Source organism: Meles meles, chromosome 9, assembly GCF_922984935.1.
Source record: "Meles meles chromosome 9, mMelMel3.1 paternal haplotype, whole genome shotgun sequence".
Lineage (NCBI taxonomy): Eukaryota > Metazoa > Chordata > Mammalia > Carnivora > Mustelidae > Meles > Meles meles.
Window position 1 is genome coordinate 47,631,438 of NC_060074.1, and position 27,814 is coordinate 47,659,251.

General features: G+C 46.2%; 1 protein-coding gene across 5 annotated transcripts in view; it reads left to right on the plus strand.

The window, feature by feature from the left end:
• The window catches only part of FARP2 (FERM, ARH/RhoGEF and pleckstrin domain protein 2), a 107,984-nt gene that overhangs the window by 42,302 nt on the left and 37,868 nt on the right, over positions 1-27,814 (plus strand). For all 5 annotated transcript variants that reach the window (XM_046019901.1, XM_046019903.1, XM_046019905.1 and 2 more), the window contains exons 3-11: positions 5,307-5,411; positions 6,369-6,411; positions 7,528-7,606; positions 9,631-9,728; positions 10,802-10,916; positions 16,758-16,905; positions 24,535-24,630; positions 26,830-26,993; positions 27,296-27,364. In XM_046019901.1, the coding sequence (XP_045875857.1) occupies positions 5,307-5,411; positions 6,369-6,411; positions 7,528-7,606; positions 9,631-9,728; positions 10,802-10,916; positions 16,758-16,905; positions 24,535-24,630; positions 26,830-26,993; positions 27,296-27,364 (917 nt within the window). The remainder of the gene's footprint in view (positions 1-5,306; positions 5,412-6,368; positions 6,412-7,527; positions 7,607-9,630; positions 9,729-10,801; positions 10,917-16,757; positions 16,906-24,534; positions 24,631-26,829; positions 26,994-27,295; positions 27,365-27,814) is intronic.

The window sequence follows — 27,814 nt, forward strand, 5'->3', positions numbered from 1 at the left end:
TCTCTATATTTGGGTATATTTCTTTATCTCTTAATCTGTTTTAGTTATTTCTCTATGTGGACAGGCCCCAGAACCAAACATTTTAATTCCTGTGGTTTTCAGCAGGTTGAATATCTGGTAAGGCTAGTCCTCACCTAGTTTTCTTTTTCATTGGCATGCTTGCATTTAAAAGAAAATCCCAACTGTAGAATTAGCCTATCATAATCCTCTGAGAACCCTTTTAACCCTTGTATTAGGACACGTGGGATCTGGCTGAATTCAAAGAGCACAGATACCCTGTGAGACTATTTGTGGTCAAGAAAACCGTGGGCCTTGTGCCTCTTCACGCCCCTTCTGCAGTTCCCTTTTTCTCTCATAAAACTTTCTCCATGAAGCTTTCTTTTGTTAAGTTTATTCCAAGATACTTCAACTCTTTTGTGGCTGTTACAAATGCGGTTCTTCCTTTTTTTCCTGAAAATGGTTAATTGTGTATAGATGAAGGCTGTTTGGATGTATGTATAGAAATTTCTCCCCCACCACCTAACTGAAGTCCTTGTTTTTCATAATAGTTTTCTAGTAGATGTTCTTGGGTTTTCGAAGTAAATTATCATACCTACAAATAATGATAGTTTTGCATCCCTTCTGATTTTTTTATTTTTTTTTTTGACAGAGATCACAAGTAGGCAGAGAGGCAGGTGGTAGGGGTGGGGCGAAGACAGAGGCTTAACCCACTGAGCCACCCAGGTGCCCCTCTTTTGATTTTTTACCTTTCATTTCTTTCTCTATTTTGATGTCGGTGTCACATAGAGGTGATTGAGTGTGCTGTTGAGAGTGGCCTCCTTGTCTTGTTAAATGTTAAAGAATCACTTTTTCTTCCTATTTTATTAAGAATTTATATCAAGGGGGCACCTGGGTGGCTCAGTCGTTAAGCATCTGTCTGTGGCTCAGGTCATGATCCCAGGGTCCTGGTATGGAGCCGTATCAAGCTCCCTGCTCAACGGGGAATCTGCTTCCCGCTCTCCGTTTGTCTGCAGTGCACTCCCTTTGCTTGTGCTCTCTCTCCCTCTCTCTGTCAAATAAATAAATCTATTTCTTTAAAAAAGAATTTGTATCCAGGGCATCTGCGTGGCACAGTTGGTTGAGCATCTGCCTTTGGCTTACGTCATGATCACAGGGTCCTGGGATTGAGCCAGTGTCGGGCTCCCTGCTCAGTGGGGAGTCTGCTTCTCCCTCTCCTGCTGTGCACTCTCTCTCTCTCTTTCTTTCTCTCAAATAAGTAAAAATACTTTTTTACTTTTTTAAAAAAGAATTTATATCAAGAGGAATAATTGAATTTTATCAGATGCCTTCTCAGCTTTTCAGATTCTGGGAATAATGCTAGGATTTTTTTTCTGACACATCTACTGATATGATATAGTGATAAATATGCTGATACTATATTGAATTATCCTGGTTTTTTATTAATTTTACTTGGTTATGGTACATTAATCTTTGAGTTGTTGGTGGATTATGTTTGCTGGTATTTTACTCAGGATTTTTTTTTTATTTGAGAGGGGTGAGGAGGGTGCAGAGGGAGAGAAAGAACCTTAGGCAGGCTTCACGTCCAGCATGCAGCCCAACATGGGGCTCCGTCTCAGGTCCCTGAGATCACCACCTGAGCTGAAACCTAGAGTCAGACGCTCAACCGACTGAGCCACCCAAGGATCCCTTACTCAGTATATTTTCACTGATACCTATGACTTGGACTTTTTCTCTCGGGGTTGTCTGTGTGCTTGTATGGAGTTTGGGGGCTGTTCCCCAAGAAGGACATTTAGAAGAGACCACTACCACTACCTACCGTGCTTCAGAGCAATTTAAATAACTTTGGAAATGCTGTCCCTATGTGATTTGTGGAAACACCTGATTCTGCTGGTTGTTGTTGGAGTTCAGTATGTATTTCAGGTGAAACAGAGAATACAAAGTTCCTTTTCTTTGCCTAAACATAGGACAATTGACTTGGAAAAGCTTTTTTCCTTGGTAAAATTTATTCCAGTCCAGGAGTTAAGCCCACATACATATGTATATGTGTGTATGGATACGTGTGTGTATATGTGTATATATTGAAACAGAAACATGGGTAATTAAATGTATTTTTATGCCCAGATTTAAAAACCCTGTTCTGGGTTTGGACGCTGGTGTGTTGTGAATATGCCCCTGTGTGTCTGCACACCTGACGCATGCTGGCCTCCCTCAGTAAGTTGGGCAGGCCTCCTGGAACAAGCCCAGGCTGCGTAACTGTGGGTAGAGGGCTTGGGGAGGGCTGTTCACCACCACTGTGCCACATAGGGTGGCCGTGCTGCTAAGAGAGGAGAGGGGAGAGCTGGAGCATGGCAGAGCGATTGTGGCTGTTTTGGGTCTGCCCTGCTGTGTGCTGGGCATGGAGATTCAAGGATGGGTGACACAGTCTCTGACCATCTCATAGTAGGAATGCCCCAAACAGATGGGTGAACAACAATGCCATAAGTGCGGTGCTGGGGACAAGTGCCAAGGGGTGTGGCGTGTAAGTGGAGCTGACTGAATTTGAGGGACCTTATCCTTGAGGTAACGAACTCCTCAGGTTCTCAGAGGGTCTGCTGGAGACCGACAGAGGGGGAGAGGGTGTCTCCCTGTGAGGAGCGGCCGGACGTTCAAGTTGCCCCTGGACAGGTGAAGCCAAGTCATGTGGGGCCATGCACACCAACCTGTGAGGGCATTCCCTCCTGTAGGGCTCCTTGCCACACGCCCCTCCAGTCCCGGAAGAGGGCACACGGCTGTGGGAGAGCTTCCTAGGGGGACTGGTTAGTGTTCGAGGAACTGTAGCTGACTCCATGATTTCCATGGAGTGAGGACCAGCTCACCACCAAGGGATCTGACTGCATGTCCGTCCAAGAGGCCCTAGTGTGGGCACATTCTCTACGGGAGCACAGGGGGCACGCAGGCACTGGCGTGCCTCTGTGGCACCCATTGCTCCAGAGTGAGCCCTGCCTTGATCTGTGTAAGAGGTGGCATTATGGTCCTTACATCCAAAGAACTTGCTCTTCTGTGCTCTCTGAGGTGCGTTGTCCGTGGAGGACCCCTTTGCAGCCCACCTTTCCATTCCCATGAGGTATATGTTGTGTTGTGATTCACTGCATGCTTCTTTGTCACAGTGCAGTGCAGATTTTTGTATTTTTACATAAGAATTCTCGTTTTAGGGGCGTAAGCACTTCTCGGGTGCATAGTGAGAGAGTCTACTGGTTAAACTTGTAGGAACATGATGTCCTTTGGGATGATGCAGATTTGCCTTTCTTCCCACTTACATATGTTATTTTCTCATTGCAAAAATGACAGATGCTTGGGGCACCTGGGTGGCTCAGTCCGGTAAGCATCTGCCCTCCACTCGGGTCATGATCCCGGGGTCCTGGGATCAAGACCAGTGTTGGGCTCCCCGCTCATGTTCTCTCTCTCGCTCATTATCTCTGTCACTACCTGTGTCTCTCTTGCTGTCAAATAAATAAATAAAATCTTTTTTAAAATGACAGGTGATCTCAAAGGGAAGACTGTCAGCTTATTCCCATTGAGGATGATGTTTGCTATGGGGTTTTCATAGATTTTATGAAGTTGGAGAATGTTCCTCTATCCCTATACTTTGAATCGCTTTAATCAGGAATGGATGCTATGTCTTGTCAAATCCTTTTTCTGCATCAATTGAGAGGACCATGTGGTTCTTCTCTCTCTCTTATGTTACATTGATTGATTTGTGAATGTTGAACCACCCTTGCATCCCATGGATAAATCCCACCTGGTCATGGTAGATAAATTTATTAGTGTACTGTTGGATCCTGTTAGCTAGGATCTTCTTCAGAATCTTGGCATCCATATTCATCAGGGATATTGGTCTGAAACTTGCCTTTTTCGTGGGGTCTTTGCCTTGTTTGGGGATCAGGGTAATGCTGGCTTCATAGAGTCTGGAAGTTTTCCTTCTGTTTCTGTTTTTTTGAAACAGCTTCAGGAGAATAGGTATTTTTTCTTTGAAAGTTTGGTAGAATTCCCCAGGGAATCCATCAGGGCCTGGGCTCTTTTGGGAGGTTTTTGATCCCTGCTTCAGTCTCGTTACTAGATATCACTCTATTCAAGTTGTCAATTTCTTCCTGTTTTAACTTATTTCCTTATTAGAGGGCTTGAGTACCTTTTTCTGTGCCTAAAAGCCATTTATATGTCTATATCCAATTCATAAGAGCAATACGAAAGATAAATTATAATTTGTTTCAGTATGACTCTATAACTGTTTCAGTATGACTCTAAATGTGGGGTGCCTGGGTGGCTCAGTGGGTTAAAGCCTCTGCCTTCGGCTCAGGTTATGATCCCAGGGTCCTGGGATCCAGCCCCGCATCAGGCTCTCTGCTCAGTGGGGAGCCTGCTTCCCCTTCTTTCTCTGCCTGCCTCTCTGCCTACTTGTGATCTCTGTCTGTCAAATAAATAAATAAAATATTTTTTAAAAAATAAAATAAACTGTAACTTTGTTCACTGTTTCTCTATTCAGAAGTTTTTCATTTTTATTTAATCAGATCTGTCTTTATGCTATACTGAGGAAAACTTTACTTACCCAAAGACTGGAGAAATATTCTCCTCTGTTTTGTTCTATTCCTCAGTCCACTGGAATTTTTTTTGTGAGCAGTGCAGACCAGGGATCTAACTCCATTTTTCTTCTAAATGGAGAGCTGGGGCGCCTGGGTGGCTCATTGGGTTGGGCCTCTGCCTTCGGCTCAGGTCGTGATCTCAGGGTCCTAGGATCGAGTCCTGCACAGGGCTCTCTGCTCACCTGGAGCCTGCTTCCCCCTCTCTCTCTGCCTACTTGTGATCTCTCTCTGTGTGTCAAATAAATACATAAAATATTAAAAATAAATTAAAAAAATAAATGGAGAGCTGATTGCCATCTCATGTTTGAACAGTCCATGTTCTTGCTAATGTTGTTCACTTGGATCTTGTGCAAACATGGAGTATGAGACCCACCTTTTTAGTAAATATCAAATTGTTTGTTCAGATGTTTTCTGAGGCTGAAAATGGGTTCTGCATTCTGAAAATGCCTCAAGTTACAAAGAAAAATGGCTAAGGACACAACCGAGAACACAGTTTCTGGGCACAAAGAGCCTTGGGCTCTTTTATTTGCTTTGTGACGGTTTGTAAGCCTTCCAGAAGGCAGAGTAAAGCCAGGAGTTCAGTAGGATGGAGTTTAACATGGGGGAGGCCAGGTCACAGCATGGCGTTTCACACACCTGTGTCAAGGGAAGGCCCTCACCCTCCTGTGTTCCTCTCCCTGCCCCTCACAGCCTAAGCGCGATGGCCAGATGTTGCTGACTCAGGTATGGAGGCGCTTGAACCTGACGGAGTGTGACTACTTCGGGCTGGAGTTTCAGCACCCCCGGTCCTACTGGGTATGTGTCCTTGCCTTATTATTGCAGATGGGCTCTCAGGGAGTTAGGGTTGCTGACTGTGCACGTGGCCGCAGAGAGCCCTTGAGGACCTGCTGCAGTGATAGGCACCATCCTCTGTCACGTTGCTGTTACCAGCTGTATTGTGCAGACTCAGACTGTGATTGCCTTTTAGCTAAGCCAAGTTCCCATCCTCCCTAAATTTCTTCTCCCCACCAGTACGTGTGCCCAGGAAATCCAGAAGAACCGCTTGGACATCTGCATGATAATCATTTTGAGCAAACTTCTGTTAAATCCGTTGGTTATCCCTCATGTGACATGATAGATGAACCTTGAAAAATGTGGAACTTTAATATTTACAGGTGGAACTATTTTAAAGAAACCATAATCAGGCCCCTGAGTGGCTCAGTCCATTAAGTGTCTGACTCTTGATTTCAGCTCAAGTCTTGATTTCATGGTTGTGACTTCAAGCCCCGCATTGGGTTCCTTGCTGGGTGTGGAGTCTACGTAAAAACAAACAAACAAACAAACAAACAAAAAAAAAAACCCAAGAAACCAAACTCAGCCTATTCAGGAAGCATTACAGAGCTCTGCCCACTCCTTCATGCAGTGGCACTCTTGTCCATTAGTTGTTTACAGGTGCATTTTGTACCAAAGATTTGTTTGGACTTAACAGATGCCCCCCCAAAATAATGGTTGGTACCCATGCTGTGCAAGCTACAACAGTGTGCACGTGACGGAGTGCAGGGGTTCCGGCCTGTGTGGCATCTGGTCCTCCTCCCACGCTTTTCGAAGCAGGCGCTCCTGTGCCTCTCCTGGGTGTTCTGTCAGGATTTGACTGTGTACGAGCAGAGCCTTAAATATGTCTCCTAGTTAGAAACAGTTCTGTATTTTGAAACATTATTATTAAATAGAGAAATTGTTGAATGGATTTGATCTCTTTTCTTAAATCCTTTTTAGATTTGGCTGGAACCTATGAAGCCCATCATTAGGCAAGTACGAAGTAAGTCATTTTTAAAAACTCTTTAAAATTCTGTTCATTTAAGATGCTTTTTTTCTTGACTGTCCACATTGTGTGTTCAGATATTCACTGTCAGCACCCTGGGGAGCAGTGGGCTGATCGCCAGCAGCACATGAACTTGGAAGTCATTGTGCTGCTTAGTCTCAGCCTGCGGCAGCTGGGAACAGTCAGTGGTTCTCAGATGCAGTGGTGACAGGATATGCTCTTGGATGGGTCACTTTAATTTTTGGCCACTATGCAAAAATAAGTATGCGGTTTCTCCCCCCCAAGTTATAAAAGGCATTAAGGTTCTTCTTGAATTAGCTTCTTAATGTTTTAAACAGTTTTTAAAAGTTTATTTTTTGTGGTTTTATTTTTTGAGTATAGTTGACACACAATTTAATTACATTTTTAATAAAATAGTTTATACTGTTTTGTAATTATAAACATTATTTTAGTTAGTCTCCTCTAAATTTTACAATTTGGGATGCATAGTAATGCCTCTCAGTTATAGGGTGCTCTCCTGGGGTCCAGATTCACCTGCAGTCTGGTCCCATGTGAGAGAGAAGGATGAGTGCCAGTAGCTTCATTAGTCACTGGTGACCTAAGGCCATTTAGGTCATCGTGGCCCTGTAGCACAACACCTTCTCTTTTCTGCTTGGTGAAAATTACATAGCTGTGTTATTATAAAATTTCAGTAAAGCTGAGATGCTCAGATAAGCTAACACCTTCTGCTTTTTCTTTCCTGCAATCAGGTTGTTCTGGTTCAGTGTACTGAGTGATGACATTTTTCCTTCACTAAGTATATAAAGATTTCAGAAAATAGTGAGATTGACTTTACTTGTGAAGTTTAAGATATTTCTTTACAGGGATGCCTGGGTGGCTCACTTAGTGAAGGTCTGCCTTTGGCTCAGGTCGTGATCCCAGGACTCTGGGATGGAGACCAGCATCAGGCTCCTTGCTCAGCAGGGAGTCTGCTTCTCCCTTTCCTTCTGCCTGCCCCTCCCCCTGCTTGTGCGCTCTCGCGCTCGCTTGTGTGCTCTCTCTCTCTCTCTCTGACAAATACATAAAATCTTTAAAAAAAAAATTTTTTTTTTAAATAAGTGTTTCTTTTCACAGGGCCAAAGAATGCGTTACTTCGTCTAGCAGTGAAATTTTTCCCACCTGATCCGGGTCAGTTGCAGGAGGAATATACAAGGTGCAGTAGCCCCTTCTGAAACACAGCTATCGCCGGCAGGGTCTAGAATTCACCTATGTCTACTGTGGCACCTGGCTCATCAAGGGCTCAGGATCTCTGTGTTCCCAGAATGAATGAAGCTACAACACACATAGAAGCTGTGATCCACATGTAGCATCAAAGGAAGCAGTTAACCCTTGCACAAACACAAATGCCAGCAGAGCTTAGAAAAGGGTTTATGGTGAAATTTGGGGATGAAGTTGGGGGTTATGTGTTAGTGTACTGTGAAAGTGATAGTCTCCAGCTGAGCACAGGTTTGTGCCCATGTGTGGGTTCTCAGGAGTCTCACCCGTCATAAATGTACAAAGTACACTGGGCTAGGAGAAGTCTTTATGAATATATGGAGCAGAAATAGTTGAGGTGATTTCTTTTATGGCAGAAGTAACTGAAAGAAAATGTTTACAGTTGTTTCATCTTGGCAACAGATTATGGAAGCTTTTTTCTTGTGTTTTATGTACCAACTCAAAACCCAAGATCAGATGTAAGATAAAAGAGAGCTATGATATCATTGTAGTAGTAACAGCCCTTCTGACTAAATATGGATTTCTACCTGAATCATTGAACCATAGGCATCTTATGAACCTCTCCTTAGAACATTTTTATAGAGCCTTGTAACATCACAAAATCACAGACTGTCAGCCTCTGGGAAATGTTGGGATCCCATTAGTCCAGTCCCTCATTTGATGGGTAATAAGACTGAACCCCAAGAACAGCAAAAAGTGTTTTTAAGAGTGAACACAGAGCTCATCTTCATAGTGTATTATGTACCTGACATTTACCAAATGTCCTCTTTGAGGGAATAACTTTTAAATATATATATATACCTGGAAAGTAACAAGGAATAGGAAGGACCCTAATTCTGGGTCTTGGGGCCAAGGTATGTTTATTCAGAAGTTCCTTTTTTTTTTATTTATAAGAAAAATTTACTGTTCATGATAAAAGAAGAGAAACTTCACAGTAAAGCTATATAGAAAGTGAATGTAGTCCTCACTCTGCCCACGACACTGTCCCCAGAAATAGTTCCGCTTGAGATGTGCCTTCCGGATGGGTTCATAGGATATACAAGTAGACCTGGGTCTTTAAAAACAATACTTTACAAAGCGGTATCACTGCACGCAGAGTACTTTAGGTTAGTTGTTTCTTGTTTTGTTTTCTACTCACATGTTGTGTGCCATGGATGTCTTTCCACAGCAGTGCGAGTGGCTCCAGTCTGTTACTGAACTCTTTTTTCCTATCCGTACAGTTAGATGATTTCCAGTGTTTCTTTGCTGTATCGCTGCAAGTAAACAGCCTTGCCCGCATATCTTTGTAAACTCTGGAAAATATATCTCCAGGAAAGTTTCATAAAGGTGAAACTGCTAAGTTCAAGGGTGGGCACATTTAAATTGTAAACTCACTCTCGAGTATAAATTCCAATAAGGAGACAGTTTGTCTTGCATTGTACTTCCACCTCCAGGAATAGTACCTGGACTGTAATACTTGCTTAGCAATTATTTGTTGATGGAATAAATGAATATATGAATACATTTAAACTGTCTTCTCTAGTTACATTCTTACCATTCAGGAGTGCCTGTTTCTCTGATTCTAGCCAAGACCAAATATCTTCAATCTGTCTACAGCTCTTAGAGCCGCATTTAAAGCCATATCTTAATTGGATATTTCTCCTCTTTCACCAGCAGAATTGTTGAGTGCAGTTTTGTGTGTGTAACTGAAGTAATGAGAACTTGTGAGCTTCCCCTTAAAGGTGTGGTGTGTTTGGAAGGCGAGCGTCTGAGAGCTCCTGTGTGTGCAGTCTGCTGCGCGTGACCCCGTCCACTGAGCCGCAGCCTGCGAAGGGCCTCCTGTCACTTTGCCTTCGCTCATGGTCTGCTCTGATGTCCCTGGTCGCTGCTGTTTCCTGGGACTCTGTGCTCTCCTGTGATGCAGACATGGGGGTACACGCCAGAGCCTTCGGAGTTGACATCTGTGCTGTTTTGAACTCCTAGATACCTGTTTGCCTTGCAACTTAAGAGAGACCTCCTGGAGGAGCGTCTGCCCTGCACGGACACCACAGCCGCCCTCCTGGCATCCCACCTTCTGCAGGGTAAGTATCTCCCTGCCCCGGGCGAAGGCACCAGCCATGTCCAAGGAATGAAATGCACAGCGCTCTTGACCACTGGCACCTGAAGCACCTTAAGGTTCATGAGTGTGAGGAAGACTGGGCCTTTAATTTGCCCATTTTCTCTGATAAGCTGGAGATTAACATCTATGAAGTGGAGGTTCTTGAGGCAGTCCCCACCCAGAAAGAAAGGCTCAAGACCAAAATCTGCAGCCACACAGGGTCTTTGGGAATGTCTCTCCTTTGTGCCTTCTTGCATTTTCCCATCAGTGTTCAGTCTGGGAGCCAGATGGCAGCCCTGACCCTCACCACCCCTGGAAAGAGACCTCTCTGGCATGAACATCACAGCCCCTCTGGTGACGAGTGCAGAATAATGTGTCTGAAAGTTTGAGCCCAGAACTTCCCGTCCTGTTGTGAGGCAGGCATTGTGCCGCTGGGCGCAAGTGTCCTGGTTCCTGACCTGCTGGGCACTGTGCGTGCACCTTGCTAGGAATTTGAGGCTGTCTCAAAACAAAACAAAACAAAAAAGCAGCTTGTTTAAGGTAATTGGGCTTAACCATGATTCTTGAAACATGAGTAGCCTCAAGATTCATGAAATTAGAACGAGACATTGTTCCTCAAGAATTTCAGAGGCTCTGAGGGAAAAAATGATTTAAAACACAGTGTTCTGAAACAAATAAAATGAGAAAAATAAGATACATATTCCTGGTCACAACAGTCTTGAGACTACGGGCAGATAAAGCGTGGCTTAAGACACAACACACCACCCAGGATAGACTGGTGGCTCAGCATCGGCCTCCTTGGGGTCACTCACCAGCATCTTTATTCTTCAAAACTCAGGAAGAAACTTCTTTACCTGCCTTCCTGTTTGCCTTTAATAGCTTAAAATATGTGGAAAAGTAAAATATAAGATCCTGTTTATTTGAGGGATATATTCTTTTACTACAGATTTAGGATAATTTTTTTTCTACTTTTAATTCATGCATTTGCATGTACAAATGCTTGTATTTTTCTTTATTTGAAAGTAAGAATCGCTGTCTGTTACTGTCTCATTTCAGCGGAAATAGGAGATTATGATGAAACCCTGGACCGAGAGCACCTCAAAGCCAATGAGTACCTGCCCAGTCAGGAGCATTCTCTTGAGAAGATTCTGGAATTCCACCGGAAGCACACGTGAGTCCATCAGAGCTGACTGCTGGCCCCGTCACCACATTGTATGACAAACTAGTGTGTTTATAGAACAGAAGCCACCACTGAGGCTTCTGCAAGTCTGACCAGAGTCACTACTGCTGCCTGGGGGCCACTGCTAGGGGGAGGCTAGAATGGAGTCCACACCCTGACAAGAGTGACCAGAGGGCAGGGCATCTGGGGCAACTGCGTGTGAGCATTCTTAACGGAGTGTTGTGTAAGACGTGTGTGGCAAGCCTGTCGAGCGTCTGTGGGCCCTCCTACGAAGTGGGGTAAGGCTGGCGGATGCTGGCATCACAGAGCCTCCCTGTGAGTGACTTCATTTAGGTTCCTCCAGGACGACGCTGGTGTGCTTTTTGAGAGTAAAGAGGTGCAGGTAGGGGCCATGAGGAGGGAGGGCAAGGGCCAAGGGCCTGGGGGAGGTGATTGTCATCTTGAACCCACCAAAGGGAAGGTGGACAGAAGAGGGGCCTGATGGCTTGGTCTTACCCTTGAGAAGAGGCCTGTTGATGTGTGGGTTTATTTTGGTGATAAAATAACTTGTGGGGAAAGCTCCACAGGGATCCCTCTCAGCTTTTCATCAAAGGTTTGGGTGCTAGCTGTCTGTCAGTCCCTACTGTCCACACCGGGGAGGGGGTAGCTTGAACAGCAGACCAAGATCCTCACTCTGGAGCACTTTGTATTACCCCCCACAAGACTGCGTGCTTCTCATGCATTTTGCCACTCACAGTTCTTAGGGAGTGAGTGCCTTTTATGTGCCTGCCATTGGGGCAGCTGTGGGCTGCGCGGGTGTATGTGTATTAGGGTATGTGAGCTACAGGTCAGACAGAGCCTCCTTCACTGTGAGGAGAAGGGTGAGTGGCTGGGCTGCTGGGGCAGGCAGGCATCTTTGAGGAATTAGCCACATCGGGTTGCCTAGGGGCATTCAGGCAGAGGCAGCAGCTTGGAAGGGCAGGAGGAGGCTCGCGGACCCAGCCTGCCACCCACAGTTCCACCTGAAGTTCTGGTTTAAGCAGTGGGGCGAGTAACTATGCCTGCTGCTGACAGGAAGCTATGTGTGACCCTCCTCTCATGGTAAGACTGAGTGTAGGCACCGGCCTGATCTTGGATGTCACAGTTTGGGGCATCTCTTAGTGTCAGAGTTCAGCACACCTGGGCAGAGGAGCAAGGAGCCATCTCCCAGTGCCAGTCTGAGTCCCATGCCCGTCCCAGAGGAGACAATGACCCATTCGGGATTTATTCCTAGAGTAGAGATAGGGCGCTGCACTGGTGCCAACAGGGAGATGGGTCCGGGATGTAGGCAGAGTGTTGTCAGCATGTGAGGAGACAGGCTGTGCAGGTCACCTAGGAAGGGGAGGGGAGAGGCAGACGGGGAAGTGAGCAGAACCTAGGACAGACCCTAAAACCTGGCCATGCGAGGGTGAGTGAGGAAGGGGCACCACCAGAGGCCCTGAGAACGGGCAGCGGGCAGGGCAGGGAGAGAACCTCAGACACCAAGGGGCAGCGTGTCAGGAAAGGGCACAGCCCCTCAAGCAGGGGGTCAGCACCAGGCCCAGCGAGTGTGAATGCAAGTGTGCCTGAGGTGAGGTTCAGAGTGAAGGCCAGGTTCACACTGGAAGTGAGGTGAGGGGATGGTGAAGGTCTGTGAGCAGTCACTCTTGAGAGCCACCTGGCCACAAGCAAAGACACCCCAAGGAGGGCACTTGTGCACATGTGTGTGTGCCCCTGTGCTTGTGTGTCTGTTTGCACACATGTGCTCATGTGCCCACGCTGTGTGTATATATGTGCATGTGTATATCGGCGTGTTAGGTGTGTGTCTTAAGGTGACTGCCTTAAAAACTTGTGAAAGGGGCACCTGGGGGCCTCAGCTGATGAAGCATCTGCCTTTAGCTCAGGTCATGATCCTAAGATCCTGGGATCAAGCCCCACATCAGGCTCCTTGCTGAGCTTCTCCCTCTGCCTGCTACCCCTCCTGCTTGTGTGCTGGCTCTGCCACTCTGATTGATAGATAAATGTATATATTTATATATATATACTTGTGAAAGCGAGTTAAGAAATCGGGTGATGTGTTTCATAGAGGACTAAACCTGGGCTCTTTCCATGGGAGGAAAGAGCACGGGAGCTCTGCTGTCACTCTCTGGGCTCTCATGATTCTTTTTATTCCCCTGCTAGAGATTTTTTTTTAAGGGATGAATAATTTTTTTTTTTAAGATTTGTTTATTTACTTACTTACCTACTTACTTGTCAGAGAGCTTGAGAGAGAGAGGCACAGGTAGGCAGAGCAGCAGTCAGAGGGAGAAGCAGGCTCCCCACTGGACAGGGAGCCCGATGCAGGGCTTGATCCCGGGACCCTGGGATCATGACCTGAGCTGAAGGCAGAGGCTTAACCGACTGAGCCACCCAGGCACCCCAAGATTTTAATTTTTAAGTGATCTCTACGAGCCCCCAGATCAAGAGTCACATGCTTACATTGACGGAGCCAAGCAAGGGCCCTCTCGTGGTTCTGATATGTTGACTTAATCTTCCAGTCATCAAATACTTTTACTTATTTTCCTTAAATCATTTTTTATGGTGGGTTTTTAAATATAATGTGATACCTTCATTTTAACCAAGATAAAAAAAAATTTTAAGATTTTATCTATTTGTTAGAGAATGAGCGCAAGGTGGGGGGAAGTGGCAGAGGGGAAGCAGACTCCGCACTGAGCAAGGAGCGATATGGGGCTCAGTCCCAGGCCCCAGGGTCATGACCTGAGCTGAAGGCAGACGCTTGACTGCCTGAGTTACCCATGCGTCCCTGACCAAGATAAATTTCTTACCTAGTATATAACATCTTCCTTGGCCCACCGGAAACATACTTCAGTAATCACTGAATAAGATATTGAAGGAATGTTGTTTTGTTTTGTTTTTTAATCACAGTTCTTTTGGATCTTTGAGAGTGAAGAAAAAGGTTTGGAAGTTGGTGTCTTAGTCCTAGGGGGCTGCTGTAACTGAGCTCCCTAGGCTGAGCAGCTTGTAGCCCACAGACCTTGATATCTCACAGTTCTGGAGGCCAAAAGTCCAACATGGAGGCCCTCGTGGATTCAGTGGTGCTGAGGACCTGCTTCCTGTTTCATAAATGGCATCTCTCACTCTGTCCTCACAAAGTGGAAGGGGCTGGGCGCTCCCTGGAGCCTCTGTTTTGAGGGCACTAATATTCAGGAGTCTTCTACACGGGCCCCTCCCAAAGACTCCTCTCCAAATACTCTCATATTGGGGGTTTGGCTGCAGCCTAGGATTTGGAGGACACAGACATTGATTCACCCTGTAACATCCCACCCCCCCACAGTTCATGTCCCCCTCACATGCACAATATATTCATTCCATCCCAATAGCCTGAACGTCCCCACTGCTCCTGCACCGACTCAAAAACCCTCCCAGGCCCACAGCCCCTCCTGAATCTCATCTTGAGGAGGACTGGCTGGGATTCTGCCTGAGGCCAAGTCTCCTTCAGCTGTGGACCTGAGAAAACAGAATACTATGCTGGAGACAGAATGGGATTGGCATTTCGCTCCAAAGGGAGAAATTGGAACAAAGGGAAGGGTAACAGGTCTCAGGCAAGCCCAACACCTAGCAGGGCAAATGACGTTAGACCTTAAGGCTCAGGAATAATCCTCTTTGGCTCAGTGCTCTGCCCTCCAGGCAGCCCTGGCTTTGGAGACCTGGTGGAGGCTGTGGGGCCCTCAACCCCCGCCCTCTTCCCCACTGGCCTGTGATAGGAGGGGCAGCCCTGACCTGAATTGCCTTTGGGGTCCTTCTCCCACCGTCCTGACTTCTCTCGCTACTGATCTCCTTAGCCATTTAGCTACACCCTTAGTGTCCTCATTTTCTGCAGTATGCATAGGCGAATATTTCCCTGGTCTTAAAGTTCTGTTTCCTCTCTGTTCCCCACTTCCACCTCTCAGGCACTTCTCTCTTGTGCTTTCCTGGCAGCAGTCAGAGCAGCCCAGCCGCACCTTCCTGACTTGGCCTAGAGATCTCTTCAGCTAAACATCCAGTTCCATTGCTGGCCAGTTCTGCCTTCCACAGAACACTAGGATATAAATACAATTCAGCCAAATTTTGTGCCACTTGATAAAAAGGATCACCTTCTCTCCTGTTTCCAATACTGTGTACTCCTCACTTCCTTCTGAAACCTCGCCAGAATAGCCTTTACCGTCCTCACATCTACCCAATTCTGTTCACAAAGGCTTAGAGCTTCTCTGAGAATAAAGGCTTTCTCTGCTCTCTTTTCCTTCTGAGTCCTTACCAGACTTTCCCTTAGCCTCCCTGATTCTAGCTTCACCTTAGAACTCCCCCAGCCTCTGCCTGGCACTCCACTCCAAAGCTGTGGCAGTGGTCACTAGAAGCATTAAGGATGAGCAAATCTTGGGGTACCTGGCTGGCTCAGTCAGTAGAGCATACAGCTCTTAATCTCAAGGTCGTAAATTCAAGCCCCACATAGGGCATGAAGCTTACTAAAAATTAAAAAAAAATTAGAAAGTAATAAGCAGATCTTCCCCATTAGGACATCTTAGAAAACAGTTGTCACACACTCAGTGTTTCTTAGTGATGGTTTATTAAACGTAAGCTGATAGGGTGTCCGTAACAAACTCAAAGAATGAAAATTTTAGCCCAATAGAAACGGTGGGAGTAGCATAACCCAAACAGTTGTGTTGTTCCTTAAAGATCCAAAAACTCGGGGCGCCTGGGTGGCTCAGTGGGTTAAAGCCTCTGCCTTCAGCTCAGGTCATGATCTCAGGGTCCTGGGATCCAGCCCCACATCGGGCTCTCTGCTCCATGGGGAGCCTGCTTCCTCCTCTCTGTCTGCCTCTCTGCCTACTTGTGATCTCTGTCTGTCAAATAAATAAATAAAATCTTTAAAAATAAATAAGATCCAAAAACTCAGGGGCCTCTGGGTGGTGCATTCGGTTAAGCTTTGGACTCTTGGTACTGGCTCAGATCATGATCTCAGGGTCTTGAGATCAAGCACTGCCATTTCCCCATCCCCCTCAGCACTCGCTCAGAAGAGAGTCTGCTTAAGATTCTCTCTCCTTCTGCTTCTCCCTGCTGAGCTCTCTCTCTCTCAAATAAAAAAATCTTAAAAAAAAAAAAAATCCCAAAACTCAGATATTTGGAAGTAAGAGGAAGGGTTGTTGATGGAGAGCCCCACATGTAGGGCACTGGCCTTGAGTGGGGGTCCTCTAAGTAGGACCCTCTCCCCTTGGCCCAGCTGTGCTTTGTCTGAACAGCCCCCTCCTGGAGCCTGGTCCATGTGACACGGGTCGTGGGCTCTTCCCTGGAAGCATGACTGGACTGGGAACTTGAGAAACGTATTTCTATTCAATGTATAATTTTATCCTTATAAAAGTATATTCTAATGGTTAGAATTGTACATTATGAAAATGTTTTGGAAAAGTATTGAAATGGGTTGAATGAGATACTGATGTTATCTTTGGTGTTTCCTGCATTTAGTAGTTGTCTCTGCATATAATGTTTGCATGGGACTGTGTGAGTATTTAGGGAAAAGTATAATGCTGAGCATCTAGTGGATACAAAAACCATGCTGCCCATCAGGAAATGGAGTACAGGCTAAAAGGAAACAGACAGTTTCTTTGGTCTGTGTGTGTGGTATGCTGCATTTCCGTAGGTCAGTAAACTTAAAGGGACCAGTCTGCTTTGAAACAAAACCTCCAGCCTTGGTTTGTTTTATTGTGTTTTGTCTTCCTAATCAATTCTGTTGTATGTTTTGGCTTTTTGAGAAATGAAGTTGCTTCAGTGCTGTGACAGTGCCATCCTTTATTACTTTAGGGGCCAGACGCCTGCTGAGTCGGATTTCCAGGTGCTCGAAATTGCCCGGAAGCTGGAAATGTATGGCATCAGATTTCACACGGCTTCTGACAGGGAGGGGGCCAGAATTAACCTGGCTGTTTCCCACATGGGTGTCCTCGTGTTCCAGGTAGGGAGGGCAGGGGTGCACTCTGACTCGGTGGGGCTTGAACACATGCTGGTAAAATTTGTTCTGATGTGTACGATCTTGGACGTGGAGGAGGAGCCTTGCATATCTCCTGATCCCACCTCTCACTCCGTGGAGCAGATGTTTCCTTGTCTCTCTCTCCTCACTGTCACAGAGCCCTCTGGCCCCTGGGGCACCCCATCACATGCCACCTCTGATGTTGACCCGAAGGTCATCCCCATAGAACCTTCTATGGAAACACTGGCTCCTCTGTACGGAACCACCTCCAGGCCTCAGGTGTGGACCTGCGCAGGTCTGGACGTGCTGCACTGGGAGGTGTCTGCGGTCGTCATTTCAGGACATAAAGCTAGAACACAACAGAAACTGTCAGAGGTTGTGGTGCATGATAACCATCAGTCCAATCATCAGGAACCTTTGTGTTGGCTGTGTATGCAGAGGCAGATGGTTCCAAAAGGGCCACTGAGCTCTGCCCGCAGTGAAGCATGTGTATGCTGGGGTTTGTGGTGGGGAAGCGTCTGCGAGCAACTGCTAGAGCACAGGCTCTCCATGGCCTGGAGATGCTGGAAGGGCTGCCCACGTCCTCTGCCCGAGACCCCATGGCCCACTTGCTGCTGCAATCTGTCCTCTAGGGAGCCCTCTGGTCCAGCCTTTGCAAAGCTGTGGGCCTCCAGTTGCACGTGGACATCCTGCCAAGGCCTGCTCAGCACTGACTGCCATGGGGGAGTACGTCCTGGGCATCCAGGGGCTGCGTTAGCCGCTCCTTCCTCTGTGGGCTCTTCTTAACCTATGGTCATCTAGGACGGCTCAGCTGATCCAGGCCCCCACAGTCAAGCCACACTTGTTCTCTTTTTCTTTTCCTTTCATTTTTAACCTAGCCATCAAGTTTTCAATTTCCTATTAGGGAAAAAAAAATCTTATTTTGTCAACAAAATGTTAATTGTGTTCTATCATATACTGAGTGATTGGTGGAAACGGTGCCAGGCTCACTGATTGAGGTGATGGACCCAGGGCCTCCCACAGCTACTGGCTCACATGACAGTTTCTGTATCATGCAGACATGAAAGTCGCATGTCCATCCCAATCGAGTTCAGGTGATTTTTCCAGAAAAGGATAATTTGTAACTGGAAGAAGTTAAAAGCAGGGATTAGAGACTTCAAATTGAGCACATTAGATGGTATTCATTATTATTCCCTCAAACCCCCACCAGAATGACAGACAAGGAAGGAGTTGGGGGTTTTGTTCTTTTGTTTTTTGTTTTGTTTTAAGTTTAAACTAGTAAGAACAAAGACTGGAAAAGGAAATCAAATGCCAGCGGTGTTTTAGAAGTTGGGAAATGGGCAGATGAGTGGGAACAGTGCAGAGTAGTGGGAAGGGAGTGGGAGGTCAGACTCCTGTGTCCGCAGGAGTTTAGGGGGCACCTTGGAGGGCCCCCTGCAGGCTGGGGCTGGTAATAGCCTGGTCACATCTGTGGGAGGAGCAGGTATAGCCGCAGCCCCTCCCTGTACTGGGAGAGGGCAAGGGCCTCCCTCTCCAGCGTCTGTCTCAGAAGGCAGAGAACAATAGGAGGTGAGCCTCTAAGTGGAAGTTTAAGGGAAAGCCTGTACTCCATGTTGCCACAGGCTTCCCCATCTCTGCTCCCCTGGAATGGTGGACAGGCTGACATCTCAGAGACAGGAGACTGATGTCCAGAAAGTCCACATGGCCTTCTGGGAGCCCTGCAGGTGTTGACACAGGGGCATCCTGTGGTAACAGGCCTGGCTCCCTACCCCCGCCTCCCCCCCACAAAGAGCCTCCAAGCAACATTTCAGAGCCTTCTGTTTTAAAGACTTTCATTCAGGAATAACTTCCAAACTTACAGAAAAGCTGTAAGAATTAGAACAACACAGCGAGCCCTCATGTGCCCTGATCCTGGATTTCGCCCACAACAGCATTTTACACATTTGCTTTGTGGTTTGCGTTTCCCTGGCATGCTTCCTCACCCCCTCTCCGTGTACACGCTCAGCCACGCGTGAACATGTGCGCACACATAACTCTTCGGAAGCATTTGAGAATGGGCTGCAGACTCCTGAACCCTTGACCACTGAAGGCGTATATTTGTAATCCTGGAATACTGCCTGACCATTGTCACTGAGGTGACAATGAGGTGCTGGTCATTCTCAGGTCTTGTCAGCCAGCCAGTTGATGTCCTGGCGGTGCTTATCCCTACAGGACAGGACCCAGGCTAGGACCAGACATGGCATTTAGCTGTTGCACCTGCTATGTCCTTGAAGCTAGAGCGTTTCTTTTCTTCATCTTTCAGGACATTGACAGTGTTGAGCACAGTCCTTTTTATTTTTAATAGGACATTCTCCATTTTTGCTTTGTCATTTGTTTTCCTGAGATGAGGTTCAGGGGACATATTTCCACTACCCAGGTGGTCATGTCCTTCTTTTTTTTTTTTTAAGATTTATTTATTTATTTATTTGACAGATAGAGATCACAAGTAGGCAGAGAGGCAGGCAGAGGGTGGTGGGGGTGGGGGAAGTAGACTCCCTGCTGAGCAGAGAGCCCGATGCAGGGCTCGATCCCAGAACCCTAGGATCATGACCTGAGCCAAAGGCAGAGGCTTTAACCCACTGAGCCACCCAGGTGCCCCAAGGTGGTCACATTCTTTTTTTTTTTTTTTTAAAGATTTTATTTATTTGACAGACAAAGATCACAAGCAGGCAGAGAGAGAGGAGAAAGCAGGCTCCCTGACAAGCGGAGAGCCCAATGCGGGGCTCAATCCCAGGACCCCGAGATCATGACCTGAGCCAAAGGCAGAGCCTTTAACCCACTGAGCCACCCAGGTGCCCCAGGTGGTCACATTCTTGACAGAGAGTCTCAACTGAGACATCGTCCTGCCTCACTGGTGGTGTGAATCTTGATCTCTGCTTTCTAGTTCTTAATTACTAGTCTTGATTACTAGTTATTAACTTTAGTTATTAGTTATTGGTTATTGTAGTTACTAGTTTTTCTCTTTAAACCAGTAAGCAGTCCATGGAGAGACACCTTTAAGACCATGCAGTTATTCTGTCCCTCGCCAGATGGACCCTAGATTTCGCTGGTGATCACATGGTTACAGACTCTTGGAGTCCTGGGGTCTCACTTTTAAACTCAGGCAGATAACCAAGGATCACCAGAAACTTAAGGAAATCCTCTTTCTTGAAGAACAGATACCAGATTAGTGTTGAGAAGAAACAGAGCCTGTGCCAAGAACGGGATGGAGAACCCCTGTAGAATCCTCAGCAAGCACGCCATCTTCTGTCTGTCTCATGGGCAAGATGCAGAAAAGTTGCTTTATACTGTGTCATGCTCATGAGGAGTAGGACTCAGATGTGAAAGATTTTTGTCTTGTAATTTTATATTTTTATATTTTAACCTTATTTGTAATAGTAAAATATTGATAACTGATCATCAGGAAGCTGGTCCATCCATATTATGGACTATCAGGCAACTGCACAAAGAACGTGGAGGCTTTCTGTGTCGTGATACATGGGACACTGAGATGCACTGTTGTATAGAGCAAAGATGAAAGTGTGTATGGTTTGCTACTGCTTGTGGGGAGGAGTGGGAGAATGACACACTCTCTACACCATACAAAGTAAACAGGTGGCATTAATAGCCGCTGGGAAGGGAAGGCAGCTGCAGGCTTTGGGAACGGGTGATAAGGGGCTTCTCCCTGTGGACTCGTGGACTCGTCCTATTGAGGTTTTGAACCTTGCTATGTATTACTGCCTTATGTTTCCTGGGAAGCCTCACAGAAGAGAAAACTGCCTCTGAAACACGAGCAGTCTGTAGTCACAGGGACACACAGAGGGCAGGAGTGCATGCAGATCTAGAAATGCGGTAGCAGAAAGGACTGTGCTGCAGAGTGTGAGGCTTTCTGGAACACGAAGTTGAGGAAATTTCCACAGAGCATATAGAGGATTCACGATGCAGGAGGCAAGTGACAATTCAGGGAATAGCACAAAAGGCCCAGCATTCCAGCACCCAGGAGATCTAGAGGCCACAGCCCAGAGCAGCAGAGGAAACTGTTACAGAAATCACATGAGAAACATGTCCAAAGCATAAGGCACCAGTGTCCATATTGGAAGTTCCTACACGTTCCTGCTATGGCCGAAGAGTGAAGATCACCCACAGGGCACACCAGCGTGAAGTGTCTGAACACGGGAGACCGGAGAGCTCCCAGAAGGAGAAGGAAGGAACTGTGTCTGGCTTGTTGGGGGCAGCACTGGAGGCTACAAGACAATAGGGCAGGCAGTGGTGCGGAATGTGAAAGAAAATGATTTCCCACCTGGGATCCTCTGCCCCATCCAATGTGACTTCTGTGCAGAGGAAGTAAAAACATTTTCCAGATACACGGTTTTTCTAAGGTTTGACTGCTGAGCACTTTTTAAAGCACATGACAGAGGAGAGAACAGACCAAGAATAGCAGCGGACGGGCTGCAAGTTGGAGGCTGCCCAGGGAGCATCCATCAGTATGCAAGCAGCATGGAGAGAATGGTTTCCTGGATCAGACCACACTGAAGAGTTCTAAACTCTGCAGGGATGGGGCCTCTGGGTGGCACGGTCAGTTGAGCATCCGACTCTTGGTTTCAGCTCAGGTCCTGATCTCAAGAGTTGTGAGCTCGGGTACCACATCAGGCTCTGCTTAGTGCAGAGCTTGCTTGGGGCTCTCTCTCTCCATCTCCCTCTGCCCCTACCATTTGTGCTCTCTCTCTCTCTCTCTCTAAAAAATAATCTAAAAAAAAAAAAAAATTCTGCAGGGAGAATTTGGTCTGAATTAGAAAATTGAGTAAATGGGAAGAGGCACTTAGTATCTCAGGGAGAATTAAAAGTAAAGGAGCAAAATAGAGTTACGATTCACCATGGCTCGGCCTGTGAGAAGTACTCTCATGATCAGTAAATAAAAACCAAATTTAAAATTTGGCCACCGCAGAGTGGGTATGGAGGGCTCGGGAGGCCAGGTCTCCAGCAGGAGGACCCTGAATGTCTGGGTCTTGTCTCAAGCCTTCCTAGACATTTATAATTGTGCCGTGGATTATTGGATAAAAATTAAAATGAAAGCAGTAGTTCTGAGTGTTTATAGCCAGCTGCTCAGTTTTAAAAGTTGAAACTTTTAAAGTTGAACACTCTAGTTGTGATCGGGTTTTGTTTCTTCTTTGGACTTGTGATAGTGGTTAAAACTCTGGAATATCACTTTTTTTTGTTTTGTTTTGTTTTGTTTTGTTTTGGTTTTTTTGACCAAAAGAGAAAGTGGAAAGGTGAGCAGGCAAGCAGCACCTGTGTGTGAGACCTCTCTCACCTGGTCTGTGTCTGTCTTGGGGGGAACACCATCTCTGCCTTGCCTACAGCCCCTGCCCAGGCACATAAACCATGTTGGGAGTTGAAAATGGTGGGGGGTGGTGAGGAGTAAGGGTGCAGGAGGGAGGCTTCTGTTTTCTTTTGTTGACGTTCTGTATTTGGGTTATTTTTATTTTGTTTGCTTGTATTTTTTGAGAACATAGTTGAAAATTTGAGCAGAAATTAGTGTTTGGGCAGTATTTTAAAATATGGGATGCTTCTGTTCTCATGGAGACCTGAACATTCCTATCGGGACTTTCAGGACACCCCCTTTTTTTTTTTTTTTTAAAGATTTTATTTATTTATTTGACAGAGAGAGATCACAAGTAGGCAGAGGGGCGGGGAAGCAGGCTCCCCACCGAGCAGCAAGCCTGATGGCAGGGCTCCATCCCAGGACCCTGAGACCATGACCCAGGCCAAAGGCAGAGGCTTAACCCACTAAGCCACCCAGGCACTCCTTCAGGACACCTGTTAACTTAGGAATCGTTTTCATGGAGATGTAAATTACTGACGATAAAGTTTACCACTTTCCAATATATATGCATGTCTTAGTGTGTTTACAGAATTGTGCAGCCATCACCGTGTATAATCCAGAGTGATTTTAATCACCCACTCTGCACACCCTCACCGCCACTGAGCTGTGCCCTGCCTCAGGCTCTCCTCCTCTCGGGCTCCGCGCCTAAACCAGGTCCTCACGCCTGGCTTCTTCCCTTGTTTTCAGAACAGGTCCATGTGGTGGCATCCCCTTTTAAGGTTGAAGGTTTTTGGAGTTTCTGAAGGAAAACTCCATTCCCTACCTTGCTGTCCCCATTTCAAGTTTGCAGAGAAGGGTAAATGATCATGATGGTCAAGAGTAGAGGGGAGAATACCAGGAAGGTATCTCAAAACATTGAATTTTTATTCTGAAACAATGCAAAACTTACAGAAAAGTTACAGAACAGTACAAAGAACTTATTCACCTGAGACGTCCATCCAGATTTCACCAGTTGCCTAATCTTATTTGTTGCAAGAGATCCAATCTAAGGTCAAGCACTGTGCCCTGTCTGGAACATTCTTCCTTCTTTCCCTGATTCTGATGATTACAGGCCAGTCATTCTGTGGAATTACTACAATATGGGCTTGTTGTATACTTGCTGATGATCAGACCCTAGTCTAGCTTCTCGGCTAAATCACAGATGTGACCGTGTTCCTGGTATGGCTGCGAGGTGGCCCATGGTGCCATCTGTCCCATTGCAGGCAGTGTCAACATTGAACACTCAGTCAGATGGCCTTTGACAAGCTGGTCTACTGCAAAGCTACTTTTTGTCCTTCGTAACTAATAAGCCTTTTGTGGAGAGAGAGTTTGAGGCCATGTAGATGTCTCTAACCTCACCCACTAACCTGGTTGGATTACTCTGATGGCTGCCAAGTGGTGACTCATTTACTGCCATTTTTTGTGCTCCTGGAAGGGTTTTGTTTGCATTTGCTTACTTTGTATCACTGTGGACTCATGGATTTGTATTATACTCGCATCACAATTTGAATTATAACAGTTCGGGTTATACTCTGACACTTGATAATCTGCTGCTGTCACTATCCATTTTGATCTGTGACTTGTCCCACATTGACCCTTGGACATCCCTCCAAGCAGGCACTTGTGTCCGGTGGGCCTGTCCCATCCCATTGAGCACTCATGTACTTTCTTAGACAACAGATATTCCAGGGTCAGTTGGAGCTTTGCCCACTACACCCTGAAGACCACAGAGCCCTGGCCTTTCCAGTGGAGCATCATATCTAGAACCCAAGACCCACAGCACTTGGTGTGCCTGTGGCTGCTTTGAGTGTCAGGAGCTCATGCCACCAGCTCCCTCTCCAGGGCAGCAGCCCCCACAGCCCTGCCCAGCATCCTCCCCTCCTGCAGCAAGAATCCTGACTCTGCTCCCACCCCGGCCCTTGCACCACCATCACTCCTCATGACCACCCTCTTTGCAGGGGTGGGCTTTGAGGAGTGTTCAGTATTGGCATTGATAAAAAGTAATTTGTAAGAAAGCTTTATCAAAGAAATCAAGTGACCCTTCTAAAACAAGTAAGTTCTTATATTAGTATTGACGTTTAAATTCAGAGTCATTCCAGATACAAAATGTCAAGTACATTGCTGTGCTATCTGGCAAGGTTGTGATTTTAAACATTCTCTATTTCATGAAAAGTTGTGTATGTGAGTCTGTGTGGATTACAAATGTGTCTGAGTGTCCATCTCTTGAATTTTAGGGCATCACCAAAATTAACACTTTCAACTGGTCCAGGGTCCGAAAACTCAGCTTTAAGAGGAAAAGGTTTCTCATCAAACTGCACCCAGAGGTCCATGTAAGTATGATTTTAAGCACTTTCTGAATTACAAGAGAATTTATTCTCCTGGAACGTTGACTTGTTAATTATTTTATGAGTCACTTCCGTATCATGCACACAAGAATTTAGGGAGGGGATTTCGAATTGGGGTGTGGAAGGGCTTTGGGTAATCCGCTCAGGTGGTCTTCTCCTGAGCGTGGGTCAGTGTCCCTAAGGGGCTGCTCACACCACTCATCATGGGGCCAGCTTTCAGATTCAGCAGGTCTAGGGTAATAGAGAGAAGCTGCCAGGGGCTGCTGAGAACAGTTGGTTGGCTGCAGCGTCTTTGTTCTCCAGTTCAGGAGGCTGAGACATGAGGTATTTAACTATGATCTGCATTCTTAACAGCAGATTAGCCTTAGAGCTTCTGTCCAGAGTAAGGGACATTCCCAGTATCATCATGCATCCAGAAATTGACCTTTTGCTAGCTCTAATGGAGAAGACTTGATTTTCAGAAAATAAATACTCCTTCCTTTTTGAGACTATCAGTCATAAAATAATAATTACACATGAATTTATGAAATGGATAAAGTACTTGTCTATGCAGTCTGATAGGAAAAATCCAAAACTTGGAATTCGACAGTGTCCGTGGTGGTATAGTCCCAGTACACAGAGGAGGGTAGGGACCGAGAGTGGACTGGCCGTGCCACCGCAGGAGGCTGACAAGGCTATCTCTGCACAGATATGCTGGGAGTGCTGGGCCAAGGGGCCATCCCTCAGCTTCTGAAGGGCACTCAGTCCGCCAGGGCTTTGGTCAAATAGCAGGTGCGCATGTCACACACATATTTCCTTCCTGGAGAAGCATGAAAGAGCTGCTGGTTTCTTATTCAAGTGTCTGTTGTAGGAATGAAGGGGAAGTCTAAGGAATACTAAAAACATGCACAAAATGCAGGTAAAGGGCTACTTTTTTCTGTGAGTGCAAGAACTGTTTCCAGCGCAGTTCTTTTTTTTTTTTTTTTTTAAGATTTTATTTATTTATTTGACAGAGATCATAAGTAGGCAGAAAGGCAGGCAGAGGGGTGGGTGGGGAAGCAGGCTCCTTGCTGAGCAGAGAGCCCGATGCGGGGCTCCATCCCAGGACCCTGAGATCATGACCTGGGCTGAAGGCAGAGGCTTAACCCACTGGGTGCCACCCAGGCACCCCTCCAGGGAACAAGGGGGCGCCGTTGCTCCCGCTCACTGAGGTTCAGAGCCAGGACGACACCTATCCTGGGCAGAGTGGCAACTTGGATCCCCAGCACTTTGGTTTCAAAGACTGAATCTAGGAGTCCAGGTAGGATGGTCTTTCTGGAAGGTTATTCAGTAATATGCCTCAAGGCTCAAAAATATGCATTGTTGGGGCACCTGGCTGGCTCTGTTGGGGCGTGCGACTCTTGATCCTAGGGTCATGAGTTCCAGCCCCATGTTCGGTGTAGAGATTACTTAAAATAAATAAATACATTTTTTTAATGTGCATTATTTTAAGCTCAGTATAACATTTCTAAGAATTTATCCTAAGAAATAACTATGAGAGAGAACACAGTAGTTACTTCAAGATGATGTGTGTGTGAGTCTGTGTGGATTACAGCTCACACAGTTGGGTGTGGCTCAGCTGTTAAGTGTCTGCCTCTAACTCGGGTCACGATCCTAGGGTTCTGGGATTGAGTGCTGCATCAGGCTCCCTGCTCCGCGGGAAGCCTACTTCTCCCTCTCTGGCTCCCCCTGCTTGTGTTCCTTCTCTCACTGTGTCTCTCTCTCTCTCTCCCCTTCTCCCTCTCTGTCAAATAAATAAAATCTTTAAGAAAAAAAAGACGTGTGTGAGCCTTTGAAACCATGTGTCCTGGACACTTGGAATGCCCCGGAGCCACACGGAAGAGCAACTGAGCAATGGCCCACGGATAGTTGCATAACAGAGGGGGCGCCCTGGTTTGCTGGAGGGGATGCGTCATGAGGGGCATGTGGAAGTGTTAGCAGTTGTGTCATCGTAGGTGACTGTGTTGTTCTGAACATTTCTGCAGTGAACAAGCTGATACTGCTTTTTTTCCTCTTAAATGTAAATCGCACCAGAAGTCTTTATAGATAATTTTTAGAAAACAATGTTTTCTTAATTTTTAACATTGGAATAAATAGCCTGTTATCTGAATGTTTCCTAAATGTTCTTGAATTAGTTAGTTTTGAGACTTCATGTTTTGTTTCTAGGGACCTTACCAGGACACGCTGGAGTTCTTGTTGGGCAGTAGAGATGAATGCAAGAACTTCTGGAAGATCTGTGTGGAGTACCACACCTTCTTTAGACTCCTGGATCAACCTAAGGCCAAAGCTAAAGCCGTCTTCTTCAGCCGGGGCTCGTCCTTCAGATACAGGTGGGGCAGCAGCACATACCCAGCCCCGGGAGGCCCTGGCGGCTGTGCAGGACTGAGACTGTCAAGAAACAAGGGCTGGGAAGTGTGTCAGAGAATTATGTGCAGCTAGTAATGGTGGCAGAAGCATATCAAGTAAAACAATGGAAAAAATAGCTTCGATAGAAACTAGAAAATCACTTATGCTTCCTGCAAAGCATAGCTTTAAAATGTACGTGTGAACTTGGAGGGTCGGCAAGCGTTCCTTTGCCTCTGTGAAGACTAATGCTGTGAAATGCTGTTGGTTCTTTTCTCTTTGTTCACAGTGGAAGAACACAGAAACAGCTGGTGGATTATGTCAGAGACAGTGGGGTGAAGAGAGTTCCATACGAAAGGTAAGCACCATGGTCTTTATGCTGTGAAGTACGTGCTTTTAAAATCAATATTTCACATATTTAACCTTTATTGAACAGATGTCCTCTTACATATGTAAACACGTATTTTGAGATTTGAGTCAAATTATCTTGTAAAGATAGCAGGTGGGCGCTGGCTTCAGCAGCATGCATGATAAAGATAGCAGGTGAACACCTTGATACCTGTCATGTGTGCAGCCTCAGGTCCTGCTGTTGAGGCTCTAACCTGCATAGTTCAGCTCAGATCGAAGGTTTTCATGCAGCATGGTCACTTTTGGGTCTAAAAATTCATCTTGTTTTTTTTGCGTGTGGAATTTTTCTTCAGTGTGGGGGATAATTTTACCTCCTCTGCAACACCTGTGTTTTATTTGAGTTTTTACTTTCTGTCCTCTGCCTGTTTCTAGCTAGATGCCTGTGGCATGTTATCAGGCC